This window comes from Macaca fascicularis, chromosome 2, assembly GCF_037993035.2.
Source record: "Macaca fascicularis isolate 582-1 chromosome 2, T2T-MFA8v1.1".
Lineage (NCBI taxonomy): Eukaryota > Metazoa > Chordata > Mammalia > Primates > Cercopithecidae > Macaca > Macaca fascicularis.
The window spans coordinates 157,716,096-157,737,254 of NC_088376.1; the positions used below are offsets into that span (position 1 = coordinate 157,716,096).

Sequence of the window (21,159 nt, forward strand, 5' to 3'; positions counted from 1 at the left end):
AAAGAATGCTTGTAAAATGTGTGGTTTTTGGATTTCAGGCGATTGTGGAAAAATGTGACAGACTCTCTGAGAGAATCTGAAATTGATAAGGCCACAGAGCATAAGCATACCCTGGAAGAACGTCAGAGGACTGAAGAAAGGCATCGTACGGAAACAGGCACACCTTGGAAAACAAAATATTTTACTAAAGAGGTATGTTATACATGTGTTCAAGATAAAAACCTATCTACTTGGTGGGAACATTAGCTTACTAGGCTTTGTTGAATTGCTATCACTTAGACATCTTTATTTTTAAAAGTAGGATGGCTGTATATTAATACCAACTGTTTTTGAGACCAGCCTGGGTGACCTATAGCAAGACTGCCTCCAAAAAAAAAAAAGCAGATATACCAGAAACAGATTCTAAGAAAGAAGAGTTTCTAAGTGAGAACATCTATATATCATTAAAAATGAGCTCTGGGGGCGGGGCGCGGTGGCTCACGCCTGTAATCCCAGCACTCTGGGAGGCCGAGGCGGGCAGATCATGAGGTCAGGAGTTCGAGACCAGCCTGGCCAACATGGTGAAACCCCATCTCTACTAAAAATATAAAAATTAGCCGGGTATGGTGGCGGACACCTGTAATCCCAGCTACTTGGGAGGCTGAGGCAGGAGAATTACTTGAACCGGGGAGGCAGAGATTGCAGCAAGATTATGCCACTACACTCCAGCCTGCTTGACAGAGCAAGACTGTCTTGGGGAAAAAAAAAAAAAGAAAAAAAAATGAGTTCTGGGGTGCCAGTGGAGATGGGGAGAACAGTTAGTACCTTCCTGATCATTTCTCTGTGCTCCGCCTGCTGCCCATAACTCTGTGAGTGAGGCTCAGTCTGTAGCATCTTGGCGAAATTGGCAAAATTGCTACAAATGGTTCTTGCAAAATTAAATGTTCATGGGTCACAAACTAGACCCTCCGATACCATACCTTCTCACCTGAATCCTAGCTAAACCACAGGCATTGTTTGATGTCTTAAGCACAAAGACTTTGTTCTTTCACAAAAACTTTTTTTTGAATGTGAAAGTAGAATTCCATTTCAGTAAAGGTGTTGCTTCTAGTTTTGGTTAGTGATTTTGATAACATTAGAGGGATGATTCTTTATCATTTTATTTCTTTCAGGGAGATGGCTGGGTTTATCATAAACCACTTTGGAAAATAATTCCAACAACACAACCAGCAGAGTGACACGTACTGTCTAAAACTCGACCAAATGAGGTTCTTCTCTGTTTACCCTAAATCCTCCCAGAATGGAGTCATTGCACTGAGTGACCTGCTTCCTGATTGGGCAGACTGAAACTAGCTAAACCTGAATGTACCTACTAGGGCACCGAAATACCAAAAGCAAGACCAAAGTGGTAAAGAAATGCAGTGGACCTCTTACCAACCTGTTCATGTGATGTGAGCAATACCATCTTAAAACTTGTTACCTGAATCAGTAGATCAATCTTTTATCCAGTTCTTGCTCCTACAATTAAGTTTGAATCCCCTATTTTTGCATAGGGGCAGCAGATACACACAACAATGAGAACTCAGTGACTTTGATTTCTTTGTAGTGAAAAGTGAAGTCTCTGTTTCAGAGTTTGTGTCTTTCTTTCTGTCCGTAACTGAAGTATTCACTACTCTTGTAAACCAACCAAGAGGAGAAGAAAGATGACCCAGAAGTGGATTCAGCCATTGTGCCTGAAATCAGTGTTAAAAAAAAAAAATCAACCAGGTTGTGGTAACAAGGCATTCTATTTCTTCAAAAAGACTGTATGCCTGTGTCTGAGGAACTTATCCATTATCCACCTCTGTTGGAACTCTCTTTTAAAAAGTACATTTATAGATTGATCAGAATTATAACCATGGAGAATTTTTTCTTCTGAACATTTTAATATACTTGAAAACAACATTGACTTGAAAAATTTCAGAACATTTTTCAGTACCTAGTTTTATTAAATATTACAGTTGAGAGACAATTTTTAAAAATGTGTTCATGTCAATATGATGAGATTTTAGCCTTTCTCCAGAACTAAGGCATTAAAGAAAATAGCAAATATTAAAAAATAAAACTGTTACTTTTTTCCTTCTTTTTTTTCACCTCTAGGTTAATATCCAGTATTACGTGTTATCCCTTTGGATAAGTATGCTTTATTTTACCTCTGTTAAAAATTAAAATAAATGATTCTATTCATACTTGTCAGTAATTCAGAACTTATATGTGTAACTGAATGCACATGTAAGGTATGGTTTTGTTTTTTATTTTTTGAGGAAACTTAAATGCTAAAGAAACAGTATGAAATTAAAAGGTATCAGGAAAAAAAGATCAGGAAGTTGTATTCAGGTACAAATCTGTTTTTAAATAAGTCTTTTGTGGAGGTTGAAGAATTGCTGGCAATTAAAAGAATAGAGCTAATTATGGCTTTCATCATTCATTCATGTATTTATTGAGCACCTACTTATTACGGTGCTCAACACTTGTTACTGCAAGCTACCTTAATTTCCCAAGAGTGGTGCCTTACTCTGTTTTTTCGGATATGGTCTTCCAATCAGTGTGTGTAACATACCTGTTGTTTATCAGCCATTGTAGGAGGCTGTGTCTGTTGCATCATCATAAAAAGTTTAAGCTTTGTGCTCTGATAAATTGTGTTCTGTTAAAGAGGTTAGTAGGATGAAAACAGCAAAACAATAATTTTTTCAACAAATTGTAAATTATAAGAAAAAGTTGGTTTGTGTACAACAATTTTAATGATTCCCTTGTTCATTTTTGCTGTGAAATGCACTGAAAAAATCTCAGAATGAGTTATAGTTCCTGTGTTGGGAAAATTGACAAATAATAAAACTAGAGAACAATGATGCTTCCGTCTCTTTTATGAATGGAGAGAAATAGAAAGTTAATATTCAGTAGAGTTATTGCCCTGTTCATTTGAGAGGGATATTGATTTTCTGTTTAAGTCCTTCAGGAATCTTCAGCTAGGTGGTAAATTTAATGAGAGTTTCTAAAAATCGAAGTGTTTTAACTTTTAAATATTCTGGAGATAGAAGAAGAATATAAAATGAAACTAGGCTGATCTGCATGCAGTGGCATTTACAACTAATTGATCACAACCAATTACAGATTTCTTATTTTGTTTATTGTGAGGCAGAGTCTGACTCTGTCGCCCAGGATGGAGTACAGTGCATTGCTCACTGCAGTCCTGACCTCCCAGACTAAACCAGTCATCCCACTTCACCCTCCCAAGTATCTGAGACTACACGCACACACCAACGTACCCAGCTGATTTTTGTACTGTTTGTGTAGACTGGATCTCGCTATGTTGCCCAGACTAGTCTTGAATTCCTGAACTCAAGCAATCCGCCCACCTCAGCCTCCCAAAGTACTGGGATTACAGGTGTGAGGTACTGCGCCCAGCCACAGTTACAGATTTCTTTGTTCCTTCTCTGCTCCCACTGCTTAACTTAATTAGCCTTTTAAAAAGAAATAAATAAAAATTTTAAAAAATAAAATGAAACCAGAGATTTTTGTTTCATTTGAACTGTTTGAGTGCTGTATTTATCCGCTTTCACACTGTTGATAAAGACATGCCCAAAGCTGGGAAGAAAAAGAGGTTTAATTGGACTTAAGAGTTCCACACAGCTGGGGAGGCCTCAGAATCATGGTGGGAGGCGAAAGGCACTTCTTACATGGTGGCAGCAAGAGAAAATGAAGATGCAAAAATGGAAACCACTGATAAAACCATGAGATCTCATGAGACTTACTCACCACCACGAGAACAGTATGGGGAAAACCGGCCCCATGATTCAAATTATCCCCCACTGGGTCCCTCCCACAACACGTGGGAATTGTGGAGTGGAAGTACAATTCAAGATGATATTTGGGTGGGGATATAGAGCCAAACCATGTCAAGTGCCCATTTATTTCTTTGGATTGTTAAGCCATTTTAAGAATTACTGAAATAGTAGTTTTAAAGTTCTTAATGGAAAATAATACATTTATGAGTAATGAAATCTCCCCCACATTATTAGGTTGAACTCTTTGACAAGAATGAATTGTTACACTTCCGGCTGACTGTTTTACCTTCTCCCTATCTTCTTGCCTTCCCACTGCTCTCCTAGAAACAGGGCCCAGAGAGTGAGGAAGGAGCAACATCTGCTTCCAGAAGCTGCAGCTTACCCACCTCACGAGAGCTAGAGGCTTTTTCTATTTTGATTTTTTTAATCTACGCCTTGGTACTATTTGGCTAGGGAAACAAGTCTTTGTGGCAGTTGTGCCATATTTGTATCTCTTTCATTTGGGCCAGAATTTTAAATGTACACTTCCTTCTGGTGGTTAGAAATTGTGTGTTAAGAAGTCCAAGACTGCCGGGCATGGTGGCTGACATCTGTAATCCCAGCACTTTGGGAGGCTGAGGCGTGCGTATCAGGAGGTCAGGAGTTCGAGACCAGCCTGGCCAACATGGTGAAACCCCATCTCTACTAAAGATACAAAAAATTAGCTGGGCGTGGTGACTCATGCCTATAATCCCACCTACTTGAGAGGCTGAGGCAGGAGAATCACTTGAACCCAGGAGGTGAAGGTTGCAGTGAGCTGAGATTACACCATTGCACTACAGCCTGGGCAACAGGGCAAGACTCCATCTCAAAAAAAAGAAAAGTAGTCCAAGATGGCTGGGCACAGTGGCTCATGCCTGCAATTCCAAAACTTTGGGAGGCCGAGGCGGGTGGATCACCTGAGGTCAGGAGTTCAAGACCAGCCTGAGCAACATGGCAAAACCCCATCTCTACTAAAAATACAAAAATTAGCCGGGCGTGGTGGCGTACACCTGTTAGTCCCAGCTACTTGAAAGGCTGAGGCAGGAGAATCACTTGAACCCAGGAGGCAGAGGTTACAGTGAGCCAAGATCTGCTACTGCTGTCCAGCCTGGGCAACAGAGTAAGACTCCATCTCAAAAAAAAAAAAAAAAAGGTCAAGACTGGAAGTAACAAAATGAGAGTGTTCTAGCCATATATTTGGGCTTTTAATTTTTTTCCCATGGTGATGACACTATACCTTCTGCAAAATATTTGTATTTAAGCCCCCTGGTCATGTTCCAGTTAGACAGTTTTTAAGCCTCTAAAGATAATTTTATATTGTATATTCGGTAAGTTATGGTGTATCCATATTGATTCACTGAACTCAGTATGTTATGGCCATCATTATCTCTAATACCTGGTTGTCACCAAAAACAGGAAGTAGTACTGAATTTCTCACCCCACACACAATTCTTGTCCTTATGCTTAACTCCCACTATGAATGTCTACTACTTGATAACTAACTTCTACGGATTCTTAGAAGGGCTTATTAAGGGAAAAGACTATATGTTTTTATTTTTGCTTGTTAATATTTCCTTAATTTAAAAAATGATTGCTGGGTGTGGTAGCCCATGCCTGTAATCTCAGCACTTTTGAAGGCTGGGGCAGGTGGATCACTTTTTGAGGTCAGGAGTTCAATATCAGCCTGACCAACGTGTTGTTTTTTGTTTTTTGTTTTTGAGACAGTGTCTCACTCTGTCACCCAGGCTGGAGTGCAGTCGCGTGATCTTGGCTCACTGCAACCTCCGCCTCCCAGGTTCAAGCGATTCTCATGCCTCAGCCTGCCGAGTAGTTGGGGTTATAGGCACATGCCACCATGCCTAGCTAATTTTTTAATTTTTAGTAGAGATAGGGTTTCATGGTGGCCAGGCTGGTCTTGAACTCCTGGCCTCAAGTGATTCGCCCACCTCGGCCTCCCAAAGTGCTGGGATTACAGGCGTGAGCCATCATGCCCAGCCAAGTTATCATTATTCTGAATATAGTCATCATATTTCTCACTTCTACAGAAGCATCCTCAGTGAGTTTTACTGGGTGAGAAAATGACACCCTCGTCCACAGGACTCTCCATTCCATAGAGGGACACAACCCTATGTAGCCAAACCCAGAAGAACGCAGGTGCTTACACAACTTTTCTCAGAGAGTCAAGAAAACCCAAAAGTGGTCTCTGGGCTTACCTTAAATCTGAATGGAATCTACCACTATGAGATGGTCATAACAGGGACACTGTCGTTTGCACAAGTGTTACAGGAAAGGGGTCGCGATCCAGAACCCAAAAGAGGGTTCTTGGATCTCGCGCAAGAAAGAATTCAAGGCGAGTCCACAGTGCAAAGAAAAAGCAAGTTTCTTAAGAGAGTAAAGTAGTAAAAGAACAGCTACTCCATAGAGTAGGACGTTCCTGAAAGTAAGAGGAGAAACACGTTCACCCTAGGTACAATGCTTGGGTATATGAGGGGGTGTGCTCTGCTACAAGAGTTTATGATAAAGGATTAATTTTCTTAATTACTGTATTTTGCAAGAATCGATATTATTATTTTTAAAGCAAAATCAAGAATGCCTTTGTTCTCCAGATATCGGGATACCTGGACACTCCCAAGTCTGGGTCTGTTTAGTAAACATTATTAATTTGCTGGCTAGGAATGCCTGGCTTTCTGGGAATGCAGCCCAGCAAGTCCTGGCGTCATTTTCCTAGCCCTCACTCAAAATGGAGTCGCTCTGGTTCAAACACCTCTGACACAGGGAGTGTGCAATCAGTATACCTGAGGATGGAGGAGGAAGAGGAGTTGGGACTGAAGGGAGGTGGTACATCATAAGCACCGAGCTACACAAAGCTCAGACTCCATGGGCCTTGCCGTGGCTTACAGGGGATGCTCTGCAGTCAGCAGGCAGGTGACCCAAGGGTAGGCCTGGGCCTGTCCCTTTGTGCATGCCGTGTGATTTCAAATTCAAATTAAGTTCCACACCACTAGGAGTCTTCACAGCATGCAATTCCAGAGTGCAAATGGCTTGCACATGTGCAGTTTTTTGTTTTGTTTTGTTTTGTTTTTTTGAGACGGAGTCTCACTCTTGTTGCCTAGGCTGGAGTGCAGTGGCATGATCTTGGCTCACTGCAACCTCTCCCTCCCAGGTTCAAGTGATTCTCCTGCCTCAGCCTCCCAAGTAGCTGGGATTACAGGTGCCCGCCACCAGGCCTGGCTAATTTTTTTGTATTTTTAAGTAGAGATGGGTTTCCACCATGTTGGCCAGGCTGGTGTCAAACTCCTGACCTCAGGTGATCCGCCTGCCTTGGACATGTGCAGTTTTAACAGATTAAGGCAAGACCACATCCCTTTCTCACGCTGGGTATGGTGGGCAGTTGTATGCAAGAGGTGGTTATGGGCTCCCTTGGGATCTCCACAATGTGGCGATGGTTCCCTGAGACTTGTGCTTCATGTGTCTGGGGCCCAGAGTTGAATGGGAGGTTGCTGGTGGGAGGTGAGAAACAAGTGACCAGGCTCTTCTGAGTTTCTGAAACAGCCTTACAGGTAAGCTGTTATTATTCATATGCACAATATTAGTTGAGAGGTGCCACAAGACTCACTTGTCCAGAAGTACTTTGGCCAACCTGTGCTTCCTCCCAACCTGTCTGGTTTAAATTTCTTAGCTGTAAGTGACTATTTGCCTCAGAAGGTCTCTATCAAAGTGTATTTAAGTTATCTATCCGACAAGAAAAATTTCTACCTTGTAGTGGCTTCCATGGTTTCTAGCTGTTGAAGATTCTAGTAGCTGGCTTGCTGTAGTGCTTTGGGGAGTTTCTCAAGCAATAGGGGTTAAGGATATGGTTTTTCTGATGCTGGGTATATATTCCAGTCTTCTCCAAGAGCATAGAACCATGAATCAGTCTGGATAATCACCTAGGCTGACACCGAGACTGCCAGGGACAGAGTAGATGTTTCATAAATATTTACTGCATGTTTAGTTGAGTAGATAAGTGCTTCACTGCAGCAGTTACAGCTGCATGTTGCATAGAACAGAGACCAGGGCCAGGCGTGGTGGCTCATGCCTGTAATCCCAGGACTTTGGGAAGTCGAGGTGGGAGGATCCCTTCAGCCCAGGAGTTCAAGACTAGTCTGGGAAACATAGTAGAACCTCATTTCTCCAAAAAAAAAAAAAAAAAAATTAGCTGCACATGGTGGCATGGGCCTATAATCCCAGCTACATGGGAGGCTGAGGTGGAAGGACAGCTTGAACCCAGGAGGTCGAGGCTGCAGTGAGCTGTGTTCATGGCACTGCACTTGAGCCTGGGTGGCAGAATGAGAGCCTGTCTCTTCAGAAAAAAGAACAAAGAACAAAGATGAACTCTAGTCATATGAAGCAAATAGAGAAATAGGACAGGAATTCACAGAATTAAGGCTGGTGATTCTCTGGAAAGTTGCAGAATCACGGTAGCTCCAGACACTTGGCACAGAACACACAAGAAATTCGACTTGGCAAAAACCTGACCCTAGCATTGCCACAGGCTCAACCTCCAGCCATCCCTCTGATCCAAGATTCAAAATCTTGGGAGTTTAAGGGTCTGAGTTGGTGAGTTGAAATAATCTTCCCAGAGGTGGTACAAGAAGGATCTGAGCTCCTCAACTCCTGTGACGGGAGGCTACAATAGAGGAACATATTAAAAATTGCTCCCCACACAAGTCCTCACACAATGAGGAATTTGCTCCAAAAGAATATGGTGGTACTGATAGGAGGGTGGGAAGAAAGATCTAGTGCTGTGACCAAGGGCAAATGTCATCCACACTGACACTGAAAGGAGAAATGGGGTGGGGTTTGGGTTTGGTTCCCGCTGAGAAGAAGGGGATAGTTTCAGAGGAAGGAGACAAAAGTGACTGTCACAGTCCCTGGGAGGCTGACCAGACACCAGGAGGAAAATCCTGGGAAGAGGGAGAACAGAACCTGGATGATGGGGACCAGAGAATGAATATTTCTTGGTGTTCCCAGGCTAACACGGGAGCTCAATAAATGTTAAATTAACGACAAATTGAAATCTAAAACATGCTGTTGATATGCAAGGGCTGAAGTGCCTTCTGCCTGGCTAGTCACTCCTGCTCCTGAGGCTTCCCCATTCACTCCAGAGCAGGTCACTGCAGGCTCTCCCCCATTGCGGTCTGTGAGGGGAAATCCCTTCCCTTCCAGAGTCAGAAGAAGGGGGAACATCTATTTCCATAATCTTCATGGAGTTAGCCTTGGGCTTTCCCAGACCTCAGCACACAGGTGTGACTTTGCCTTCATATGCCAAGGAAACCTGCTTCTCTTTGTGTGTGTTCACGTAAGGAGTCAATTCTCAATTTCTGCCAATTATTTGCATCTTTCCTAGAAGAATCTCTCTTCTTCCTCTCCCCCACGAAGAGAAGCAGCATGGCCCAAGAACTTGGGTTCTGGATGTCCTACAAATCTAAGTCTGAGTCTCTTTCCTTTATTTAATGGCTGTGTGACTTTGTCAAATATTACTGAGGCTACTTCATCTGTGAAATGGGGAAAATAATGACTTTTTTTTTTTTTTTTTTTTTGAGACAGAGTCTCTCTCTGTCACCCAGGCTGGGGTGCAGTGGCACAGTCTCTGCTCACTGTAGCCTTGACCTCCTGGGCTCAAGGGATCCTCCCACTTTAGCCTCCCAAGTAGCTGGGACTACAGGTGCATGCCACCACACCTGGCTAATTTTTGTATCTCTTGTAGAGACATGGTCCGACTATGTTGCCCAGCCTGGTCTCAAACTCCTGGGCTCAAGCTATCACTTCGGCTTTCCAAAGTGCTGGGAATAAGCGTCAGTCTCATTCTGTTCTCTAGGCTGAAGTGCAGTGGTCCTATCATGGATCACTGCAGCCTCAAACTCCTGGACTCAAGTGATCTTCCCACCTCGGCCTACTGAGTAGTTGGGACTACAGGCACATGTCACCACGCCCAGCTTGTGTAATGCCTGTCTTGCAGGGAGGGGCACTGCATGAAAAAGTATTAATGTGTAAAGTGCCAATCACATAAAAAACTGCAGCTATCATGATTCTGGCCATTGGGCAGGGTGTCCAAAACGTGGACCCATTAAAAAAATTCAAAATGCCAGCTCCCCTCCCACCCCAGGCTTTTTACATAACCACTAGTTGCTCTTTATCAAAATGAATTTGTTAGCCTATAGGCAGCCCCAAGAGTACGGCATATTATCTAATGCAGGGGTTCCCAACCCTGTGGGCTGGTACCAGTCTGTGGCCTGTTAGGAACTCTTGACCTCAAGCAATCTGCCTGTCTTGGCCTTCAAAAGGGCTGGGATTACAGGTATGAGCTACCGCACCCGGCCAAAAAAACCATTTATTATTTTTATTTATTTATTTTTTGAGATGGAGTCTTGCTCTGTCACCCAGGCTAGAGTGCAGTGGCATGATCTCAGCTCACTGCAACCTTGGCCTTCCGGGTTCAAGTGATTCTCCTGCCTCGGCCTCCAGAGTAGCTGGGATTACAGGTGCATGCCACCACGTGCAGCTAATTTTTGTATTTTTAGTAGAGACGGAGTTTCACCATGTTGGCCAGGCTGGTCTCAAACTCCTGACCTCAGGTGATCTGCTCACCTTGGCCTCCCAAAGTGTTGGGATTACAGGCGTGGGCAACCGCGCCGGGCCTTTTTTTTTTGAGACAGAGTCTCACTCTGTGCTCAGGCTGGAGAGCACGACCTCAGCTCACTGCAACCTCCCGCCTCCCAGTTCAAGGGATTCTCCGTCTCAGCCTCCTAAGCAGCTGGGACCACAGGCACACACCACCATGCTCGGCTAATTTTTTTGTATTTTAGTAGAGGCGGGGTTCACCATATTGTCCAGGCTGGTCTCGAACTCTTGGTCTACAGTGATCTGCCGGCCTGGGCCTCCCAAAGTGCTGGGATTACAGGCCTGAGCCGCCACTCCCGGCCAAGAACCATTTTTTATTTTACTATTTTTCTTTTTTTCTCATGATATGCTTAATTTGTGGCTCTTATTTTTTAATGCCCAACTTTTCTAATTTCCCCACAATGAACATGTATTATGTGCACATAAAATAGGGGATCGGATCCATTTTGCCGATTTTAAAATCTTTTTTTTTTTTTTTTTTTTGAGACGGAGTTTTGCTCTGTTGCCCAGGCTGCAGTGCGGAGGCACGATCTGGGTTCACTGAGATCAACCTTCGCTTCCCGGGTTCAAGTGATTCTCCTGTCTCTGCCTCCTGAGTAGCTGGGGTTACAGGCGCCCGCCACCACGCCTGACTAATTTTTGTATTTTTAGTAAAGATAGCGTTTCACCATGTTGGCCAGGCTGGTCTCAAACTCCTGACCTCAGGCGATCCGCCGGCCTTGGCCTCCCAAAGTGTTGGGATTACAGGCGTGAGCCACCGCGCCCAGCCCGTAACAGATTTATGAACAACTTAGCACTTGAAGATGATAACTGAGCTGAGGTTTTAGGAATGAATGGAAATTTGCTCCCAGGACAGAGAAGGAATTCCAGGAAGAGAAAATTGTGTGTTTTGTCACAATTTTCTCTCGTGGTGACAAATTGTCACCATGTTACCCAGCTTGAAATAACTAAGTGGGCAGAAAATGTTTCTGTACTTGAAAAATTGAGAGCAGACTTTGTACAGAAAGTACTTTAAGGTACCACAGTCTGTTACCACCAGTGAGCATTTCCCATCAGGTTGCCATGGTGAAAGCTTATCAAGGAAGTAGGTTTGAAAAATTTTAAAAAGGGATGTTTGTAGAAAATTATCAGAGGTCTCCAGGGCTTCATGAAACACAATAGAACTCAAGCCTTGCTTCAACAGGTCGCTTCACTTTCCTCAAAACCTTGAAAGGCCAGGCACGGTGGCTCACGCCTATAATCCCAGCACTTTGGGAGTTCGAGGCGAGCGGATCACGAGCTCAGGAGTTGGAGACCAGACTGGCCAATATGGTGAAACCCCGTCTCTACTAAAAATACAATAAATAAATAAATAAATAAATAAAGCCGGGCGTGGTGGCAGCCGCCCGTAATCCCAGCTACTCCGGAGGCTGAGGCAGGAGAATCGTTTGAACCCGGGAGGCGGAGGTTAGAGAGCTGAGATCGCGCCACACTGCACTCCAGCCTGGGCAACAAGAGGGAAACTCCGTCTCAGGAAAAAACAAAACAAACAAACAAAAAACCAAGAACTTGCAAGTATTACCTTTTGCTGAATGTGTTACTCAGCCTGCTGAAAGTTAATAATTTATGGAGCTCTGATCTTTCCGGGAGAACAGACTCAATAATAACAGGCAAGGCAGAGGCCCAGAGGGAGTAGGTCAGACTACGCCTCCAATTTCTTTTGAGTTTCGTTGGCTTTAGGATCGCCGTACCTACTTCAGGTGTTCACTTTCCCCTTGCCTTTCTCTTTGTCTCTCTCTTCACTAGCTCTCTCAGCTCTCTGGGTCTCCTGGCTTAGCAGCTGACCAGGTCCTCCGCAGGCTTGCGTGTCCTCCCACCCCCGGCTCCGCCTCCAGCTGCGGCTCCCCGAGCCCTCCAGGTCTACCAGCAGGGACGAGGCGTTGGCTAGCGGAGGGGCGGGCATCGCAAGCGGAGAGACTGGTTGGCCGCGGGCGCGGAGGCGGCGCAGGCGCACTGGGTTCGCCGCGCCGAACTGCAGCCATGGAGCAAGCACCTCGGGACCCCGAGCGGCAGCTCCAGCCGGCGCCTCTGGAGCCGCTGGGCTGCCCAGACGCTGGGCTGGGGGCTGCGGTCGGCAAGGAAGCGGCGGGGGCCGGAGAAGAGGACTCCGGGGTCGACACGGTGAGGAGAAGGGGCGGCAGAGCCCTCGTGGCCTGTGTCGTGGCCTAGCGGGCCGGGCTGGGCCGGGCTGGGCCGGGCTGGGCTGGGCTCGGCCGGGCTGGCGCGGGCCAGTGGGTTCGGCCGGGGAGGCCCAGCGGTGAGGGGGAGCGAGGTGGAGAGGCGGGGTCCGTAGGTGCAGTGAGAGGAGGCTCAGTGGAAAAACGGGGTGCTAGGTGCGGGGCGAGCGCCAGGCGCTGCGGGTGACTGAGGGAAGTGTCGAGACTGCGGAGGGGAGGGAAAGGGACGCGGGGTGCGAGCCCCGGATGGGCGAGGCTGGAGGAGGGGGTTTTCGGTTGTCGCGTGGCTGGGAGATCTGGACCGCGAGAGGAACGCTGATGTTTCAGGCAGTTGCTAAGGGGTTTTGCCGGGGAGGAGCTTAAAGGGACACAGTGGAGAGTCGGCAGCAGTGCTTGAGAAGGAAGGGAATGGGAGACTAGAGTGAGGCGCAGGTCAGGGGCAATAAGGGTGTTGGTCTGGTGCTGCCATCAGAAAACTGAAGAAAGTGTCAGCTTCAAGAAAAGGTACAAATGAGAAAACATTTTTTAAACTCCTTATTTAGCTGTAATTTCTTTGTTTTGGGGGAAGTGCTATATTTCCCATTGGAGACTTACTGATATCCCATGTGCTTTTTGGAGACCCTTTAGTAATTAGTGATTTTCATTTGCTTGAGGAAAAGGGGAAAAATGTATCATTATATTTGTAAGTGCTTTCATTCCAAAGTGTTTGCATATGTAATGCAAGATTTGTAGACCTGCTTATCTTGAAGCCTTTAAGAAACTAACTGCAGTGCTCCACATCAGACCGCCCTGCCCAAAGTCTCCTTTTTCTGTGTATTGCTCACACAGCTCACTTCAACCTCGACCCCCCTCGGCTCAAACGATCCTCCTGCCTCAGCCTCTTGAGTAGCTAGGACTACAGGCACATACCACCACGCCCGGCTAATTTATTTATATATTTTAAAAATTTTATTTATTTATTTATTTTTCTGAGGCGGAGCCTCACTCTGTCACCCAGGCTGGAGTGCAGTGGTGAGATCTTGGCTCACTGCAACCTCCGCCTCTTGGGTTCAGGCGATTCTTGTCCCTCAGCCACCTGAGTAGCTGGGATTACAGGTGGGCGCCACCACTCCCAGCTAAATTTTTTTTTTGTATTTTTAGTAAAGATGGGGTTTTGCCATGTTGGTCAGGCTGGTCTTGAACTCTTGACTTCTTACCATCCGCCCTCCTTGGCATCCCAAGGTGCTGGGATTACAGGTGTGAGCCATCATGCCCGGCCAAAATTTTGTATTTTTTGTAGAGATGAGTTTCACCATGTTACCCAGGCTGGTCTGCAACTCCTGGGCTCAAGTGATCTGCCCACCTGGGCCTCACAATAGTACTGGGATTTTAGGTGTGAGCCATGGTGCCCGGCCTGAAAGCCTTTTAAGTTTAGAGACCAGCTGAGCAGGGACTTAGGGATTTGAAAGTTTTGCCTGCTGAGGAACATATCTAGGTATATAAGGTAGCATGAAGACTTTTTTGAGTGTACTTCTTTTTCCTTTGAGATAGGGTCTCACTCTGTCTGCCAGGCTGGAGTGCAGTGGCACAGTCATGGCTCACTGCAATCTCGACCTCCTGGTCTTAAGCGATCCTCCTGCCTCAGCCTCCTGAGTAGCTGGGACTACAGGTGCCACCACACCTGGCTAAGTTTTATTTTTTGTTTTTGTTTTTGTTTTTTTTGGTAAAGATGAGGTATCTCTGTGTTGTCCAGACTTGCCTTGAACTTTTGGGTTCAAGCAGTCCTCCTGCCTGAGCCTCCTGAGTAGCGGGGACTACAGGTACACACCACCACACCCTGCCATTAGGTATTTAATTAATATGAAATTGCAATTACAATATAAAATCTGTTTATGTTAATTTAAAAGACATTATATATGTCTCTTATTAATTAAAAGGACACTGTGTATATATAGTTCTAAATATTTGAAACCCAGGGATGCTATTATACAGTGTAAGTTGTAGTTACATACTATTTCCTGACATTTTTATTCCTTTTTTTTGAGCAGTCTCTTGACTTGTCACTCAAGCTGGAGTGCAGTGGCATGATCTCGGGTCACTGCAAACCTCTGCCTCCCAGGCTTAAGCGGTTCTCATGCCTCAGCCTCCTGAGTAACTGGGATTACAGGTGCGTGCCACCATGCCCGGCTAATTTTTGTGTTTTTAGTAGAGACAGGGTTTCACCATGATGGCCAGGCTGGTCTCGAACTCCTGACCTTAGGTGATCCGCCTGCCTCAGCCTCCTGAAGTGCTGGGATTACAGGCATGAGCCACTGTGCTCGGCCTATGTGGTTTCTTAAAACAACTCCCTAATTTAGTAATTCATAAAGAGACACAAGCTATTTGGGCAAATATTTCAGAATTACTAGGTGTTTAAACAAACATACATTCAGTGCATTCCTTCCCTTCCCCTCTTCTCCCCTCAAAGAGAAAATCAAACTAAAAACCCATCCTTTGAAGGTCTTCACATCCCTTCACCTCTCTCTATACTCTCTCTCACTCAGTCTGTCTTCAGTTGAGAATTACTGTTATACTTTTATGGCCTCATTGTAGCTGTTACTGATAGGAATGTGGTCTGGGCAGAAAAGTAAATTAGTTTTGTGTGTGCTGTGCGCAGTGGGGCTCTACTTTTCATTTAATTCTCAAAATTACTTCCAATAGATGGGTAAATGGAACCAGCCAGAGGCTCAGAGAGAAGTAATTTGACCGTGGTCACAAGCTAGTCAGTAGCATGGCTGGGATGTGAATCTAGGTTCACCTGGCATTGAAATCAGTGCTTTTTCCATTAAGCCATTTTGCTTCATTAAAAAAAGTTTAACGTAGTCTTGTACATTGTTCCAATATTGTGTTTTAAATTTTTAGTGTAGTTAACACTAAGTTGTAATTTTTTAGACTAGTCAAGTGCAGTAGTGAGAAGGGGGAAAAGAGTAGAACAAAGAGTTTGATCTGTAACTGATTGTGAAAGTAAATTGAGAGAACTTACTATCTTCAGACCAGCCTAAGTTGTAATTTTGAAGAGGAAAAAAGGTTTGAAAGATGTGTTGATTTATCCATTTTTTAACTACAAATATGTCTAGGCAAATAGTGTTCGGAGATGTAAAAAAAAGCTTGCTTAACCACCATTTTTTTCTTTTTTGAGACAGAACCTTGCTCTGTGGCCCCAGCTGGAATGCAGTAGCAGGATCTTGGCTCACTGCAAACTCGGCCTCCTGGGTTCAAGTGATTCTTGTGCCTCAGCCTCCCAAGTAGCTGGGGTTAAAGGCCTGTGCCTCTACACCTGACTAATTTTTGTATTTTTAGTAAAGAGGGGTTTCACCATGTTGGCCAGGCTGGTCTCGGACTCCTGATCTCAAGTGATCTACCCACCTTGACCTCCCAAAGTGCTGGGATTACAAGCGTGAGCCACTGCGCCCGGCCCAGCCTTATTTTTGACTGTAGATTTTAAGAGGGAGAGTAATTTATACTAATTATCCTACCCCAAGAGGTTGTGGAAACTGCGCTGCCAAAAAGTCGCAAGACCCTTCTGGTTTTAACACCACTAATCGGGATTCTTTAAACTCTATGTAAGTTCTATGTAAGCTCTTTTTCTGTACAATTTTTTAAAGCTATAGTCAGTTCTATTTAAAATAATTTGGAAAATGGAAAATATGAGAAGGGAATTCATTCTCTAAGAAAGTAGTAATTACCCTGAGCAGAAGGAGAGGAAATAGCAAGGGAGTGGAGGACAGAGTACTTTTTTAGATTCCATTGAGTTGGCAGTTAACAGATAGGTATTTGCCAGAGAAAAAAACATTTACAGTATTTGCCAGAGAAAACCCATTACCTGAGGAATTCATAAGTAGTTTTTAGGGAGAGTGCTGTAGACCTGGGAATGCTGACGGAGCAGAGTGATTGAACAGCTGGTGGTTAAAAATTCCGGTGCACATTGAATACCTTCACTGATTGGCACCAGAGAACTAAGTGGAGTAGACCAGATTGTGAGTAAGTTTTCAGGCATTCTGTGGGTAAGGATAATATTAAAAAGGAAGAGAAAGCTTATAGGCATAATTATAGAATTCATCACTTTAGCAGCAGATGGTAAAATCATACTCAGTAATTTTTTATTGATTGATTGAGAAGAGATCTCACTTTGTTGTCCAGGTTGTTCTCAAACTCCTGGGCTCAAGTGATCCTCCCATTTCACCTCCCAAAGCACCAGAATTACAAGAGTGGCCACAGCACGCATCCCCTATTTTTAAAAGAATTTTTAAAAATCATTTTCTACTTCAGTGGCTCTCGTTTTTTGAAGGTGACTCACAGTACAAAATACATATTCTTTTTTTTTTTTTTTTTTTTTTTTTTGAGACCAAGTCTTGCTCTGTTGCCCAGGCTGGAGTGCAATGGCATGATCACGGCTCACTGCAGCCTTGACCTACTAGGCTCAAGCAGTCCTCCCACCTCAGCCTCTGGAATAGCTGGAACTACAGGCACATACCACCATACCTGGCTAATTTCTTCTATTTTTTTGTAGAGACAAGATCTCCCTGTGTTGCCTAAGCTGGTCTCAGACATCTGGGCTCCAGTGATCCTCCCACCTCAGCCACCAAAATTGCTGGGATTACAGGCGTGAGTCACCATGCCCAACCCAAAATACTTTTTTTTTTTTTTTTTTTTGAGACAGAGTCTCCCTCTGTCGCCCACATTGGAGTGCTGTGGCATAATCTCGGCTCACTTCAGTCTTCACCTCCCGGGTTCAAGCGATTCTCCTGCCCAAGCCTCCCGTGTAGCTGGGACTATAGGCACGTGTCACCACGTCTGGCTAATTTTTGTATTTTTTTTTTTTTTTTAGTAGAGATGGGGTTTTGCCATTTTGGCCAGCCTGGTCTCGAACTCTTGGCCTCAAGCAATCCTCCTGCCTTGGCCTCCCAAAACAAAATACACTTTTACGTCATAATCAGCATACACATACTTTAGTATGTGATTATTATTTCAGGAGAGCTTTCATTAGAAACTGACTAAAAGCACAGAGAAGACTTTCATTAGATCCCAAAACTACCCCATTTATCTAATCGCTCAACAACTATTTAATAGCCCCTAATTGATTTTCCTTGTAATATTTAATCCTCACAATGAAAATATGATAATTAACCACGTTTACAAATACTTAGCCATTACTTCATGCAATACTTTCTGATATTTTTCTTTTCTATATTTTTAAATTAAAAAGAAACATTGGGCTGGATGCAGTGGCTCACACCTATGATCTCGGGACTTTAGGAGGCTGAGGCACATCTCTTGAGACCCAGTCTACAAAAAATGAAAAGTTAGCCTAGTGTGGTGACCTCCGCCTTTGGTCCCAGCTACTCAGGAGGCTGAAGTGGAAGGATCACTTGAACCATGGAGGTTGAGGCTGCAGTGAGCCGTGATCATGTCACTGTGCTCCAGTCTGGGTGACAGAGCAAGACCTTGTGTCAAAAAAGGTTTTGGAGGCCAGGTGCAGTGGCTCACACCTGTAATCCCAGCACTTTGGGAGGCTGAAGCGGGCGGATCACCTGAGGTGGGGAGTTTTGAGACCAGCCTGGACAACATTGTGAAAGCCCAGCTGTACTAGAAATACGGAAATTAGCCAGGCATGGTGGCACATGCCTGTAATCCCAGCTACTCGGGAGGCTAAGGCAGGAGAATTGCTTGAACCTAGGAGGCGGAGGTTGCAGTGAGCCATGATCATGCCACTGCATTCCACCCTATGTGACAGAGCGAGACTCGGTCTCAAAAAAAAAAAAAAAGTGTTGGTCCCAACCCACCAGATTAATTTCATGAACCATGAATGTGTTACTCAGTTTGGAACGCTGTTCAAACTTAACATATTGTTGTAATTTAAATAAAAATTAATGTTTTCTGAATAGCTGTGCTGTTATTTTAAAAGTATTTTTATAGAAAAAAGCACAAGAGAACAGGCCATATATTATAACCGTGTTTTTCTTAGTTATTGCTTTGGACTGGATGTTTCTGTCTCCCCAAAATTCATATGTTGAAACCTAATCCCATTGTGATGGTGTTTGGTGGAAGGGCCTTTGGAAGGTGATTAGGTCATGAGGATGGAGACTTCGTGAGTGGGATTAGTGCCCTTATTAAAAAAAAATCCAGAAATCTCCTCTCTTCCAGCCATATGAAGACAGTGAAACACAGCTGTCTGTGAACCAGGAAGCAGACCCTCGCTGAATCTGCCCGTTCCTTGATCTCGGTCTTCCCAGCCTCCAGGACTGTGAGCAATAAATTTCTGTTGTTTACGAACCACCCAGTCTATGGTCATTTGTTATAGCAGCCAGAACTAAGTTATTTACGGCTAGGGTAAGCATCACTATCAGTTAACACGTCATTTTTAACCTAGTACCAGCTACCTCTGATCAGGGTAGACAGAGCCCCAGAGGGAAGTCATTTCCATAGGTGCTTCTTATCCTTAGCTCTCTGACCTGTTTCAGTAACACAGACGCATCACACCTAGAAAAAAGGTGATAAGGAAGTATACTGTTATAGTAACAGTGGTTAGCGCTGGGTTGTGGGATACAGATGATTTACATTTACTTCATTTTTTTCAGTGTTTGTACATTTAGCATGTATAATTTTCATCATCAGAAAATTTAAATCTAAAAATAATGGCGGAAAAGTAGTACTTGAGCTCTTGCTGTGAGCCAGGCAACTTTAAAAACTCTTGATATGCATTAACCCATTAAATATTCCCAATGACTTTGTGAATTAGGTACTGTCTTTAGTCTGTTCGGGCTGCTATAACAAGGTACCACCGACGGAGTGGCTTATAAACAATAGCAGTGAATTGCTTACAGTCTTGGAGGCTGGGAAGTCCAGGATTAAGGAACTGGCAGATTCAGTGACTGGTGAGGGCTGCTTCCTGGCTCATTGTAGGCTGTCTTTTCACTGTGTCCTCACATGGTGGAAGGAGGAGAGGAACTCTCTGGGGTCTCTTTTATCAGGGCACTAACCCCACTTAGGAGGGCTCTACCCTCATGACCTAATCTTTCCAAAGGCCCCACATCCTAATACCATTACCTTGAGTGTTAGGATTTTAACATATACATTTTAGGAGGACACAAACATTCCATTTATTGCAGGTACTATTATCTCTGTTTTCCAGATGAGGAAACTGAAGCACAGACAGGCTAAATTACTTGCCCAGCCTGGCCATCATGGCGAAACCCCATATCTACGGTTAATAAAAATAACAAAAATTAGTTGAGTGTGGTGGCACACACCTGTAGTCCCAGCTACTTGGGTGGCTGAAACGTGAGAATCACTTGAACCCAGGAGGTAGAGCTTGTAGTGAGCCAGGATTGAGTCATTGGCACTCCAGCCTGGGTGACACTCTGTCTCAAAAAAAAAAAAAAAAAGTTGTTGTGACTGTTGACCCTGCACTGAGGTGAGAGGATTGCTTGAGCCCAGGAGTTTGAGACCAGCCTAGGCAACACAGTGAGACCTCGTCTCTACACATAATATTTAAAAATAAAATAAAAATTAGGTCTCTCTTTAAAAGGTCCCTGGTCTCATCTGCCATTCAACAGGGCAGTCCATCTTTAAATCTGTTGAATGTGTCCTTTTAACAATTATGGTGTTCAGTTGTGTTATTCTTGGCACTGTTCTGTGCTTTAATACTGACGATTTAAGTAATTTTATATCATCTACCAACCCTACTGGTATTGTTGTTGTGTGCCTGTTTGTATTCTTTAGCTTTTATGTTAGCCAATTTTATGCTTTTATTTTTTTTTCTTCTTTGTAACTGGGTTACTGACAGGGTCGGTTTATGTTTCATATGTGTTATCTTTTTGACTGGGGAGATATTAATAACTTGCTTTATCAGGATGTGCTTTCAGAATTCAGGGAATTTGTCACTGGAGCAGATGGTAAATCAAAATGCTTGGCTGTGGCCAGAACATATTATTAATACATATATATGTATGTGTCAACCAGTGAGGGCTTCATAACCAACCCTGATGTTGAGTGGCTTGTGCTTAGGTGATTTCTTGAGCTTTCTTTTGGTTGATGATTTCCTGCTCTCTTATTTTCTGTCTTAGTACATAAATATATAAAAACTTACATTTTATAAAAATGCCTTGAGGACTGAATGATTTGTTTTTATTGGCTGATGATTTCAACCCATTGGGTTGACTCTTTTTATCTCCTTTTAGGATTTTTACCTTCGTCCGCATTTTTCCTGTACCTTTTGGGAGAGCTCCGTAGTGTATCATCTGTTTTCATTGCTGATTCATATCTTTGCACTGTCACAGACCTCTTTCAGACCTTATAGTGGATGGGTTTAATTTGATATGTGTAGCTTTTTCTTTCACCTTTTGCTGCACTTAGTTTCTACTTTTATCTCTCCTTCATAAAACACCCCAATTATAATGCAGTACAATATTTTAAATTAAGTTAAAACCCACAGTTTT

The 21,159-nt window shown here is 43.9% G+C and overlaps 2 protein-coding genes across 9 annotated transcripts in view; both read left to right on the top strand.

Moving 5' to 3' along the window:
• The window catches only part of OSBPL11 (oxysterol binding protein like 11), a 74,740-nt gene extending 71,873 nt beyond the window's left edge, over positions 1 to 2,867 (top strand). For all 3 annotated transcript variants that reach the window (XR_012431618.1, XM_005547923.4, XM_045385533.2), the window contains 2 exons: positions 39 to 192; positions 1,152 to 2,867. Coding sequence is in view for 2 of the 3 variants with exons in the window: in XM_005547923.4 (XP_005547980.3) it covers positions 39 to 192; positions 1,152 to 1,217 (220 nt within the window). In the remaining variant the exon portion in view is untranslated. The remainder of the gene's footprint in view (positions 1 to 38; positions 193 to 1,151) is intronic.
• A 9,609-nt stretch (positions 2,868 to 12,476) lies between these two features.
• The window catches only part of SNX4 (sorting nexin 4), a 79,669-nt gene continuing 70,986 nt past the window's right edge, over positions 12,477 to 21,159 (top strand). For all 6 annotated transcript variants that reach the window (XM_065539115.2, XM_074033257.1, XM_005547921.5 and 3 more), the window contains exon 1: positions 12,477 to 12,647. Coding sequence is in view for 1 of the 6 variants with exons in the window: in XM_005547921.5 (XP_005547978.2) it covers positions 12,507 to 12,647 (141 nt within the window). In the remaining 5 variants the exon portion in view is untranslated. The remainder of the gene's footprint in view (positions 12,648 to 21,159) is intronic.